Raw genomic sequence first — 13,553 nt, 5'->3', positions numbered from 1 at the left:
GAGAACAAACAGGGCTGTTGGAGTTGGTGTGGTACAGTGCAGCAGTTAGTAAGACGATACCACCGTCTGTTTTTCCTCTTGTGAGTTCAGAGTGCTTTCACAGAAAACCAGAGTCACACACACAAAGACATGACTGCTCACAGACATCAACAGCTGGAGGACTTACCACTGGAGCAGTTGGATCCCCCCCAGCCTGGCTCACACTGGCAGGTGTTGGGGGCCATACAACGGCCGTGAACACAGCTCTCTGCACAATGAGCTGGAGGAGACAGGAAGACGAGGATCAGTACAGTCACAAAGACGTCTGCATTACAAATAGTCATGTAGGGGTTAATAAATGAAAGTGTGGTTTATACTTTGCTTTTAACAGAACTACTTGCACTCTGTTGTTAGACTTGGCTAACTTCAGAATTCCATGAATGAGGACTCAACTTGATTTAATCCAAGAGAAGAAGAAGAAGAAGAAGAAGAAGAAGAAGAAGAAGAAGAAGAAGAAGAAGAAGAAGAAGAAGAAGAAGAAGAAGAAGAAGAAGAAGAAGAAGAAGACTCCTATCTGGAGACGCCATGTTGCCTTACATATCAGGCACATCCTCCTTCAGTGAAATTCTCCGAGCAACATGTGATAGTTGCTTATACAAGAGAGCCTTTTCACTCCAAAATAAATCCCCCTGTGATCTCCACATTATCACAGCCTCTTGAATGAATCAAACTGTGGTCTCCATCTCCACCAAAGGACTCTGATAGAATGACTTTTATCACCAACTACTTCCACCATCACAACAGCAGGCTGTGTGTGAAGATAATGCTTTCTTTTACTGTCGCTGCTGAACAACAGTTGTTGTTATTGCCTCTGGCCACTGTGGTTTCACACCTGTTACTGCCTGCTGGCTACTGACAGGGGGGGACTCACTGTAATGACTTTTCTGACTAGTGAATGTCTTTCAGCTGCAACATGTTTCCCAGTTTCCTCCAGCATACTCATCACATCATTCACTCATCTTCATTGTGCTTTTGTTAAATGACTTCACTCATTAATCCAGGTGTTGCCTTTACTTTCCCACCTGTCTGTATATCACAAAATGCCAATTGTTTGCAAAATCACATATTTAAATACATGTTCTGCACTACATGACCAGACTCTTCACATTACATGTTACACATTACAGACTCTACATGTTCAAAACAAAAACTTGAATAAATAATTGTGTCCGTTTCTAATTACAGCTTGCTTCCATTCGACGTTACTTCTGAAAAGACTTCTGATAGCAAATCTTGTTTGGATAAGCTGTGTATCAATTTAGCTAGACTTGAATGATTGGGTGTGTGAGTGGAAAGAGTTAAAAAATAATTGATGCTTAACAAAAATGAGCATCCGCAAAGTTACACACGCTCACCTTCTGTTTGCCATGATAATAAAAACTACTACAACATAACCTTTACATGATGTCTGTCCTAATGAAGCATAAGTGTGTGTGTGTGTGTGTGTGTGTGTGTGTGTGTGTGTGTGTGTGTGTGTGTGTGTGTGTGTGTGTGTGTGTGTGTGTGTGTGTGTGTGTGTGTTCGTGTTTGAAGACACTCACGTGCACAGATCTCTCCATTCTCGTTGAAGCCTGGGCAGCACTGGGACTTTCTCCGGTACATGGTCTTCGTTCCTCTCCGATAAGCTGTCCGGTAGCTCACTCTGCACACAGACAGGCATTGAAGTCACATACAGGATCAGACAGGGAAGGACATGCTCCGTGATGCAAAAGAGTAGATTGTCTATATATTAAACTTTTAACTCTGTCCTGATGAAGACCCCGAGAGGCCAAAACTAGTCTGTGTTAAATCATACGAATGCATAATTCAGTAAAGGCTTTAAATACACAATTCCTTTTTTGGAAATAAAATTGAACGTATATGTGATCAACAGTGGCTCATTACCTTGCTCTACTCTGCGCTCTCTCTGAAATGTTTCGCCTGGGACCACTCCAGCTATTTCACCTCAGTGTGGTAGCTCACACACGACAGCATCAACATCCACATTAGACTGTACAGGTGAAAGGTTCACCCTGACTGAGTATTTACAGCTTTGAGGGTTGAATATATGTATAAATCTACTATTATATGATACACTCAGTAGCCACTTAAAGCAATCCAAGACAACAGCACAGCCATAAATTCTACCTTTACAAATATAAATGATGTTTTGCATGGATGGGTATTTTAGTTGAAACTTTCATACAGCTAAAGTTAACATGGCAACAAATATTAGTTGTCAATAGTAAAATGACTTTACGTATGCTGTAAAAAGCATTGCTGTTTGTTTTAAATGTAGTTGAAGGGTTTTATATATGAAACATTATGAATATTATGCTACTTGTCTCTTGGCAACACAGCTGAATTGCCTGTATTAGTTCAACTGCATTCACACTGCAGCTGGAAGTGTTTTTTACATTACATTACAAGTCATTTATCAGATGCTCTGATCCAGAGCGACTTACAGTGAACTAACTACAGGGACAGTCTGCCTGGAGCAGCTCAGGGTTAAGTACCTTGCTCAGGGGCTCAATGGTGACAGCCCTGATATTGAACTCACAACCTTCGCTATCACCTACGCCCCACCACCTCTTTTTAGTGGCTAAACGATGAACTACTATATAAGACACCTTTTGTGGCCTTAAAGTTCAGGAAATAACACGAAAGGGAACCTCATGATAACAACATGATACTAGCTTTTTTCTAAGTTAAGACTAAATAAAGTTAAGACTGTTCTTGTTGTTTGGTCATGTAGTTGCAAGTGCATTTTGATTTGTGTATACATTATTACAATAACATACGTTGCCTGACTTAAAAACACTGTGGTATGACTCTACAGTAGAGGTAAGCATGCAAAAACAATGGCATGGTCCTATAATGAAGCACCACTCTCACACACACATTGTGGTGTGTATCAGGCGTCAGCGACGTGGTCCTCACCTGTGTCTGGTGCACTTAAACCAGTTGAGGATGTCGGAGCAGCTGGTGTAATAAATCTGATCAAAGGGATGAGCGTATGACTCCTGCACTGTCACCGAGTAACTGAAAGCACAGGAAGAGAGAGAGGACATCAAGTCAAGTCAAACGTATCAGACACAAGTAGCACAATCAGTGTGTGTGTGTGTGTGTGTGAGTGTGTGTGTGTACCTTATGACTGCCTCGTGAACCACTCTTACTGCAGGCTCTTTGGAGGCATGCATTTCTCACTTCAGTTCCTTACTGTATCTCTGAGGCTGAGTATATTTCCAGTGCACAGTACTTTTAGTGCACAGCCAGTTTGCTGAACACGCAAAGGTGTAAATGTGTCTACTGTCAGCCCTACAAATCAACGTACAGTATCTGAAGAATAAAGTTCACAACAATACATGAATGAATATTTACTTGGTTTTGAATATAGCTTTTCTTTCAAGGACATTTCTATCTCTCTACAATTTACATAGTTCTTTCCAGAAAATGTCAAATGATTAAGAAATGACCCATTAATGAAGTGTTTCTCAGCTGTTCTCTTTGTTTGTACCAATACCAGACTATATACTAAAGTTAAGATAAGCTTTCTTTACTGCTTTCTCAATGGACTGACTTCTCATTACTGTTGTTTAGGAAATGTTTTTTATATTTTCTTTGGACTTTTCTTTGTACCACAATCTTCCCAAAATCTTAAGGTCCTGGTGGGACTCAGAGTTGATGAGCTGTGCGTGTCTCTTCACTCTCTTGTCTTCAGGACAACAACACAGAGGGAGGCTCTGAGTGCGTATGCAGCTGTTTCCTCAGATTAGTCAGTGAAAGGCAATATAGCTGGGAAATGTGCCCTGACCGTACTTCATATAATCTCACTCATCAGATTTCCAGGATTCCTTTTAATTGGGACCTATCAATGATTTTAAAGCTTGAAAGAGTCATCAGGCTATCAGGGTATCATTTTGCTCTTTAACATTTTGTTTTAAGTTTATATGATTTGTATGCAAACAGAAATGTCACAATGAGATACAATATGTTGATGACAATGTGAATGAGGAGCTTTAGAGGTGTTTCTAGAATGTTTTTTTAAAGCTAGCTGTTTACCACTGCTTCCAGTCTTTATGCTAAGCTAGGCTAACAAAGTCCTGACTCTAGCTTCATATTTATACTAAGCAGGGATTCAGACTGAAACAGCCCTGCTTTAGAACAGCGCAGGGGCTTCTGTTGATAAGGGCGTGGAGTTAAGGTACCAGAGAGCCAATGATGTAGGAAGTCCAGTCGTAACACAGTCCCAGATTAATGCGTTTAAAGGCTTATCAGACACTTCAACACTGGAAAGTTACCACAGCGGCAATTATTTTATCTTTTGGCAATCCCAACGTAAACAGAAATAATATGGCACCGGGAATTTTCGCTCTCATGTATTTGATTGATTGACACAGTGCCCTGCTGGGTGACGTCACCTTGTGTTGCAGCAAAATTAGTTTTATCTTGCCAGCAGAATTAGTTACCATGGCAACAGAGATCAGTGGGAACTTAAGCTGTCCTTGTAACACAGGACGCTGAGGTCGAAGGCTTTGAAAGAAATGATGCTTGTGACCCACCTCTCCCAGTGGCTGCAGACATTGGGATCCTCCAGGTTGAGGGAGGAAGTGATGCAAGGCAGGAAACAGAAGGCCACAGCCAAAGCGACTGTCCTGTGGCAGTGCAATGACATGGCCATCACAGTCAGAGCTGCACCTTCAGACAGGAAAGGACACACGTTAACTGTCTGCATTAGAAGGTTTCAGTTTCACCAAATATTCAAAATAGAACCAAATACATTTAACAAAGTGTTCTTTTAGTAAAGTGGTTACAATTGTGTTTTATATATATTTTCTTCTGTGTATAATGTATGTTTGTGTCAGGTGGGACAAAGCGAGTCTCAAGTCTTGGCTCAGCCACAAGCCCTAAGTCCTAAATGTTGTGTTTTAACAAGTAATTAAGCAGTAATTTATTCATTTATTATAGAGATAGGACAGAGACTGGAAATGGGAAGAGACATGCAGCAAAGGGGATTGGAACTCTGGGACGCTATCTAAGGAAGCTATCTGGGCACCCAAGTTCAATAAACTTAAAACATAAGTAACAGGGCAGTACATTCATAAAGGAAGTGAGTGCTTTTTAATATATGTATTTATAACTTTTAAAAGAAACATGATCAATGAATCTAGTGTTGAATCCCTGATTAATCCATCTGGATGCAGCTCCCAACATCAATAATACAAGTTTAAGATAACTAAAACTAAAATCTGCAACATCTGTATTCAAATTACTTTAACACACGTTATTTTATTTTTCATAAACTCATTCTGAACTAACCCTCTGATGGCAATGTTGGTCAGTCGGGTCCACTGTGATACGGAGGAAAATATCTCAACAAACAATCAAATATCTGGAAAAATAATCAAATATCTCAACAACTAATCAAATATCTCAACAAAATAATCAAATATCTCAACAACTAATCAAATATCTGGAAAAATAATCAAATATCTCAACAAAATAATCAAATATCTCAACAAACAATCAAATATCTGGAAAAATAACAAATATCTCAACAACTAATCAAATATCTCAACAAAATAATCAAATATCTCAACAAATAATCAAATATCTGGAAAAATAATCAAATATCTCAACCAATAATCAAATATCTCAACAAATAATCAAATATCTCAACCAATAATCAAATATCTCAACAACCAATCAAATATCTGGAAAAATAATCAAATATCTCAACAAAATAATCAAATATCTCAACAAACAATCAAATATCTGGAAAAATAATCAAATATCTGGAAAAATAATCAAATATCTCAACAAATAATCAAATATCTCAACAAATAATCAAATATCTCAACAAATAATCAAATATCTCAACAAACAATCAAATATCTGGAAAAATAATCAAATATCTCAACAAATAATCAAATATCTCAACAAATAATCAAATATCTCAACAAACAATCAAATATCTGGAAAAATAATCAATATCTCAACAAATTATCAAATATCTCAACAAATAATCAAATATCTCAACAAATAATCAAATATCTCAACAACTAATCAAATATCTCAACAAATAATTAAATATCTCAAAAAATAATCAAATATCTCAACAATAATCAATCAAATATCTCAACAAATAATCAAATATCTCAACAAATAATCAAATATCTCAACAAATAATCAAATATCTCAACAAGCAATCAAATATCTGAAAAATAATCAAATATCTCAACAAATAATCAAATATCTCAACAAATAAAGCAAAGAGCGCAACAAAGAAGCAAAGAGCGCAACAAAGAAGCAAAGAGCGCAACAAAAGAAGCAAAGAGCGCAACAAAGAAGCAAAGAGCGCAACAAAGAAGCAAAGAGCGCAACAAAGAAGCAAAGAGCGCAACAAAGAAGCAAAGAGCGCAACAAAGAAGCAAAGAGCGCAACAAAGAAGCAAAGAGCGCAACAAAGAAGCAAAGAGCGCAACAAAGAAGCAAAGAGCGCAACAAAGAAGCAAAGAGCGCAACAAAGAAGCAAGAGCGAACAACGAAGCAAAGAGCGCAGCAAACGAAGCAAAGAGCGCAACAAAAGAAGCAAAGAGCGCAACAAAGAAGCAAAGAGCGCAACAAGAAGCAAAGAGCGCAACAACGAAGCAAAGAGCGCAACAAAGAAGCAAAGAGCGCAACAAAAGAAGCAAAGAGCGCAACAAAGAAGCAAAGAGCGCAACAAAGAAGCAAAGAGAGCAACAAAGAAGCAAAGAGCGCAACAACGAAGCAAAGAGCGCAACAAAGAAGCAAAGAGCGCAACAAAGAAGCAAAGAGCGCAACAAAGAAGCAAAGAGCGCAACAAAGAAGCAAAGAGCGCAACAAAAGAAGCAAAGAGCGCAACAACGAATCAAAGAGCGCAACAAAGAAGCAAAGAGCGCAACAAAAAGCAAAGAGCGCAACAAAGAAGCAAATATCTCAACAAATAATCAAATATCTCAACAAATAATCAAATATCTCAACAACTAATCAAATATCTCAACAAATAATCAAATATCTCAACAAATAATCAAATATCTCAACAAATAATCAAATATCTCAACAAATAATCAAATATCTCAACAAATAATCAAATATCTCAAAACAAAAATAATCAAATATCTCAACAAATAATCAAATATCTCAACAAAATAATCAAATATCTCAACAAATAATCAAATATCTCAACAAATAATCAAATATCTCAACAAATAATCAAATATCTCAACAAATAATCAAATATCTCAACAAAATAATCAAATATCTCAACAAATAATCAAATATCTCAACAAATAATCAAATATCTCAACAAAATAATAGGAGGAATTGTAATGACTTTGTCAGGTAAATCAGGTAAACATTTATATTTTCCAATACTTTAGTTCAGGGCTCAGTTTTTCAGGACCCCCCTGTTGAAGACCTATGCTTTAGTTTATGACCAAATACTTGCTAAACTATGACATCCCCCTTTACTGCAAATTTGCAAATGTTAGCATCTTACACATACTATACTATGATGGAAAATGTTATACCTGCAACATCATCATTGTCATTGTGAACATGTTAGCATGTTAGCACAGCATGTTTCTGATTCTGTCAATTTAAGTCTAAAGGCAACAAATTCTTACTGACTTGACTTGAGTGGTGTGTGTGTGTGTGTGTGTGTGTGTGTGTGTGTGTCTCTTCTATTTTTTATACTTTTATGTTTCCTCACTGAAGTCTTCTCTTTTGCTTTGGTTTGCACAGTCTGGTCAGAAAGAGAGCTCTAGAAGACCTGCAGGAAGCACTGAACCCGTGAGTCACACACTTTCAATGTGAACGTTACCGCACCAACGTGGTGCCTTTAGTCTAGCAACATAAATGTTTGATTAAAACTAATCTGGGTCGTAGTATTCAACACAGTTCTATCGTTACCAGATGTTGTGGACAAACCGGAAGATACTCAGTTCTCTTTTACACAGCTGTGGTACCGACTACCACAGCTGTGTAAAAGAGAACTGAGTATCTTCAGGTCTACCACAATGACAGAATTCCAGTAAGCAATCAGTGGCTGCACAGTGTTCTGGTGTTATTTAGGGTTTTCAAAGCTTTTTATAATGATAAGGAAGACCTACGTGAGGCCTAGACAGTTCCTGTCCGAAGAGCAAAGCTTCTACAGTTTAATCAGAGTTCATTTACAGTTTTTTACAATTGCTAAAACACTAAACCCCATTCTCTGAACCAAATCATCAGTTGCCTAAACCCATTTGTCAAATCAACCACTCTTTTAGCAAAACCCTAAACAAGTTCAAGTAGTTAGACACTATTTGAAAAAACTCTGAACAAATTCTCCTTTACTTTAAAACACAATTCCCACTGTGATGCACACGTGTTGCAAAATGCCAAACACAGGCAGCAGAAGTTGAACACAACTACAACACAGTTGTCATTGTTTAAACACAACGACTCAAAACAGTTCACACTCGTTTCTAATGATGTGATCAACCAATTTACCAACCAATCAACTCACTATATAAGCAATTTCAGAGTGCACATGTGAATACATTTTGAGAGGCAGAGGAGGAAGAGGTGGAAGAAGAGGATGAGGAAGAGGAGGAAGAGTACGAGTAAGAGGTGGTGGGCCAAGAGGAAGATATTTGGGCAACGGTCACAGACCATGTTCTTGTTCATGGCTTGACAATGAGGGAAGCAGGACAAAGAGTGCAACACAATTTGAGTAGGTTCTCTGTGGCCACCATCGTAAGAGCATTCAGAGACCTAGAACACAGGGACAGTTAGAGATAGTTTGAATTTGATTCTATGAAAAGGCCCCATGAATACATTTTTGTAGATGAAACAGGGTTCAATCTGACGAAGAGGAGAAGGAGAGGCAGGAACATAATTGGCCAACGGGCCATTGTAGAAGTCCCTGGCCAGCGTGGTGGCAATGTCACCCTTTGTGCGGCCATTAGTAATTGGGGGGTTCTTCACCATCATGCAACCCTGGGGCCTTACAACACCGAGCATCTTCTCACATATCTGAGTGGTCTTTGGGATTCTCTGATTGATCGTGAGCAGCAGGTTCCTCATCAGGCTGGGCATCCTATTTATGTTGTAGTTTGGGACAATGTCAGCTTCCATCGTGCAGTCCGCATACGTGAATGGTTCAACATCAACCAGCGCTTCATAAATGTTTGCCTTCCACCATACATCCCAACAGAGGAGCGCTTTTTTTGGCGCTGGAGGGTCTGTGACCGGAACCCCTACACCAGGGTAAACCTCCTACAGTCCATGGCATTGGCCTGAGGTGACATAGGCGTGGATGCTTGTCAAGTCTGGATCCACTATGCCACAGGGTTTTTCCCCCCGCTGCTTAGCAAGAGAAAACATTGCATGTGATGTAGATGAAGTCCTCTGGCCGGACCAGCACAAAGGCGTCATGCTTCTGAGGCAGAATGAATCGTACGTTGACGTTTTTTGCAGTTGGTTTTGTAATGTGCTTTTAATTTACCTGTAATATGCTTTTCAATTTGTTTTATGTAGTGTCTAATGAATGCTCTGTAGGTTTTTCTATTTTTGACTGGAAAAGTGCATGATGTGAAAGCACTGTTTAATTTGTGCCAGAGGAGTCTGTGGTTTTGTGAATGTAGCTTGAGTTTTGTGTTTTGTGTTTAAAGTTTTGAGAAAATGGGTGAAGGTTCCAAGAAATGTGTTTTCACAATTGCAAAAAAGTGTAAGAACAAAAAACTAAAATCATGATGTCAACACTGAATTCACAAGATACAAAATAATAATAGAAAGAATGAAAATGTAAATTAAAAAATGTAAAACTGTAATAAAAAACAACAACAACATTTTGTCATTTTAAATTGTTCCATTCCACCAAATGGAAATGTTCGATATGTCTTCACTGTATCACTGTATACACATTTACCATAGACCTACCCATGCATCTTGCGGGATTGAAGAATGTAAAGCTTCGAGTTGCTTATGTAAACTATGTTTACTGGTCGTATATTCTAGGCACCAAATCAAATGTGCTGGTTTCTCTGTGGGTTTCACCAACAAACTGGAAATCTCTCATTTTCAGTAGTGGCGGGGCGTAACCTCTGACATGCAGTATTTCAACAAACAACTGCAGTGCAGATATAGAATTTCAGCTCAGAGTTTGGTTTATATCAGGCCTGAGCCAGGATTTTAGAAAGGTCATAACTCCCCCAAATCACTCTATTTTCTCAAGATTATGTGACTAGTGATTAGTGTTGATATTTGGCATCGAGGCTCTGACCTCATCACAACCACAAAGGAACACCAAGCTCAGCACAGCAGGAAGTGGGAAGTGAGGATCCTACCTACAGTACACATAGAGGAACGCTGACTCAGAGCCTACAGGTGGATGTAAGTGTAGCTCGCAGGCAGGTTCTTGTTTACCAGTTGAACCTCCCTTCACTCAGTGAACAACGCCACATATACTGTGGAAATCAAAAAGAAATTGACTAGATGATTTCATTGAGTATACAACTCTTTTATAGAAGTGTAGAGAAGAGAGTGCATGTTCAGTCATCATCCTCACCTGCTGCTGTGCTGTCTACTACTTTACAGAAATGGGCCAAAACTACCACTGAGGCAAGTCAGATCTCATCTCTTTTTATAATCACCATGAATCTGTAATCATCGCTGTAAGTGAAACTAACTGAGACGGATTGCCATCTCAGAGCTAAAGTGTATTCAGGGAGCCGGAGGACAGAAACCCCCAATCCTTGTGTGTTTCACAGCCATTCAGCAGAGCATACGTCTCTGTCTGCCCAGTGAACAGCCTGACAAAACCTCCTGAGCATCAGTAGTCCTGTCACATCACCTGTGTGGACTTCAACTGGAAGACAGTCAAACAAGCCCAACAAGTAAACTAAACAAAAACAGAAAAACAACTGCAGTGATGATTACCTCACACACGTCTGTCAGTGTGCTCATAGGGGATTTCATCATCAGGGTTTTAAAAAGGTATTTGTGAGCTCTTTGGCATTTACAAATGGCAAAGTTTTGTTGAAGAAATGACCTGCGATGACCTGTGCATGCTGGCTCATTGTTTACTGGGAGACTTAATACAAGACAAAAAAGAAGAAGAAGAAGAAGAAGAAGAAGAAGAAGAAGAAGAAGAAGAAGAAGAAGAAGAAGAAGAAGAAGAAGAAGAAGAAGAGCTTTTCCTGTACCCCCTGTACAAATGACTTCAACACCTGTATCTCAAAGAGCAGGGTGGATGGAAACTGGAGAACAAATCTTATTATCTTATGCACATCAATGTTACTATGAACTTTATACATTCCATTATTAGTATGACAAAGATAACAACTCAGAATTTGATATTTTCCCCGTAGATGCCTTGGGTTGTTAGTTTTGTAAAGTGTTGTGTATGCTGAAATGTTATTGGTTGTTATAATCACATGACATGATCCCTTGTGTGGGTATCTTTAAAACGTACAGCCTGATAGGACACAGAGTTTCTCTGCTGAGCAGTGGCAGCGTAATACTTCTGTTGCCTGTGTTGACTTAAAGTCTGTTTGACTTAATCTTAGCCTGAACTATATACAGTATATATATAGTGAGAGAAATATATAGAAAGAGAGAGAGAGAGAGAGAACATCAAGTGGCCTTGAAGACCAAATAATCTACGACGTTCCAGGTAGAGTATGGAGTTGTCATTTGAACAGACAAAGGAAGCATGCTCAAGATGAAATGTTAAAGACCTTTAATCTCAACCCAGTGTTAGCCCTAAACCTAACCACTTATCACCTTTCCATTAACCATCATCATCATCTTCATCATCAACATCATCAAAGGTGAAACAGACTTCAAAACACCAGCATTAAACGTAAACACTACTACTAGGATAAAGTGCTCCGTTAAGAAGATACCACTTCACCTTCAGCGTGGACAAGAGGGATGAATAAAGCAACTAATAACTCTTTCAATGTACATCTGACTTGTGAGTATTGTATTAAGATAGAGTAGACAGATCGAAAGCTACTCTTTAAGTTTATATTCTTCCATTGGCTAAAACAAAGATGCTGATATTGTCCTCAATGATACACACATACATTAAAAGAACAAAACTCCACGTTTGCTGTTAACATTATGTGAGAAAGACAAAAACAAAAGGGCTAAAATCACATCTAGAGTATCAAGTATAAAAGTATCACTTAAATCTCTGGGGGGATATTAAGGATTTGTCCAAAGTAAATATGTCTGGTCTTCTTCCTTAATGGTACACAAACAGCTGGCCACTTTATTACTCCAGCTGCTTGATGAACCCCTCTGTGCTGGTGCTATTTAAACTTCTGGAGGCCAACAAGGTTAGTCCTCTGTCTCCTGGCTAGCCTCCTTTACTTCAAAAACGTTTGTTGATGGAGGAAGACTGCAAGATGTCTCCAGTGGCTGTATGGCTGCTGACAGTGTGTCTGTGCAGGCACTTTATGGGCCAGCAGGGCCAGTCCTCTCTGGTTTCACTGAGCAAAGAGAGGGCACAGCTGCAGCCACCAGGCAGAAACTCTCCCCACCCCAAGACAACTGCACTGCTGTACAAACAAGGGCCATGCTGTGTGTGAAAGGGCTCCAGACACACAACCCCTAATGGAGCGGATTAGGCTTGGACGCACAACTTTGATGCACTGTTCCAGGCAGCACAGTAGTGACGCCTCTCTGTCCACTCACAAAGGACTGCAAGGAACTAAGACCTGCTGTCTGAAGTCCTTCCAGAACCAAAGACAAAGGCTGCACTCAAGACATGGACCAATATTTATGTGCAGATACATACAGTTGTTGGGGCCTGTTTTTCTTCAATGCAGGAAGAAATGTAGCTAATATGAGACACACTTATCTGTGTGATCTTTATTGCTGGCTCTGTGAAGTTGTGTGTCCCCCAACAGGACTGATATATGAGGTGGCTGTTCAAAATCATTCACACAGGAAGGTTTTTTCATTAATGTGTGCTGCAGAGCACACATGCACCTGCAGGACTGAAGTTTTCTGTGTGGTCAATATGATCAACTTTTAAGAGCAATATTTAACCAGCAAAATGCTAAATTGCTGTAACCTACCTTGTCAAAACTGAAAAAGGGATAACACAGCGCTATGGCCAGGTATGATGTACATTATAGAGTTGACAGCAATGTGATGATAGCATGATCCTTTGAGGATATTCAAGGCTCAGTTCCACTTTGTGTCCCTATTGCTCTTATATAGTATGTTCATACTGGAAGCACACTTTAATGAAGGTTAGTGGGCACAATTTGTCCCACAATGCAACAGAAAAAAAGGGAAATTAGACTGAATGGCTCCATGGTTTGTTTGCACCAAACCATCTGAGAAGCCATCATAGGAAACTGATTTGAACAGGGCAGGCACTTTGCTAATGTCCTGCAAAAGCTCTGCAGAGCTTCACTCAAAAAGCCACACACAAGAATCAGGGCAAGAACATATTCAAATTAAAACTAAAGAAGGAATAACTGGGGATCATTATTTGAAATTACATTTTTTATA

At 39.1% G+C, this 13,553-nt stretch overlaps 1 protein-coding gene across 1 annotated transcript in view; it reads right to left on the bottom strand.

The window, feature by feature from the left end:
- megf10 (multiple EGF-like-domains 10) overlaps nucleotides 1-13,553 on the bottom strand; it is a 53,534-nt gene that overhangs the window by 34,021 nt on the left and 5,960 nt on the right. Inside the window, exons 2-5 of the mRNA XM_029444275.1 lie at nucleotides 4,581-4,716; nucleotides 2,959-3,060; nucleotides 1,581-1,681; nucleotides 167-259 (exon numbers count right to left, since the gene is read on the bottom strand). Of these exons, the coding sequence (XP_029300135.1) occupies nucleotides 167-259; nucleotides 1,581-1,681; nucleotides 2,959-3,060; nucleotides 4,581-4,699 (415 nt within the window). The 5' untranslated portion in view covers nucleotides 4,700-4,716. The remainder of the gene's footprint in view (nucleotides 1-166; nucleotides 260-1,580; nucleotides 1,682-2,958; nucleotides 3,061-4,580; nucleotides 4,717-13,553) is intronic.

Source organism: Cottoperca gobio, chromosome 12, assembly GCF_900634415.1.
Source record: "Cottoperca gobio chromosome 12, fCotGob3.1, whole genome shotgun sequence".
Classification (NCBI taxonomy): Eukaryota; Metazoa; Chordata; class Actinopteri; order Perciformes; family Bovichtidae; genus Cottoperca; species Cottoperca gobio.
This window is presented reverse-complemented; position numbering and strand designations above follow the sequence as displayed.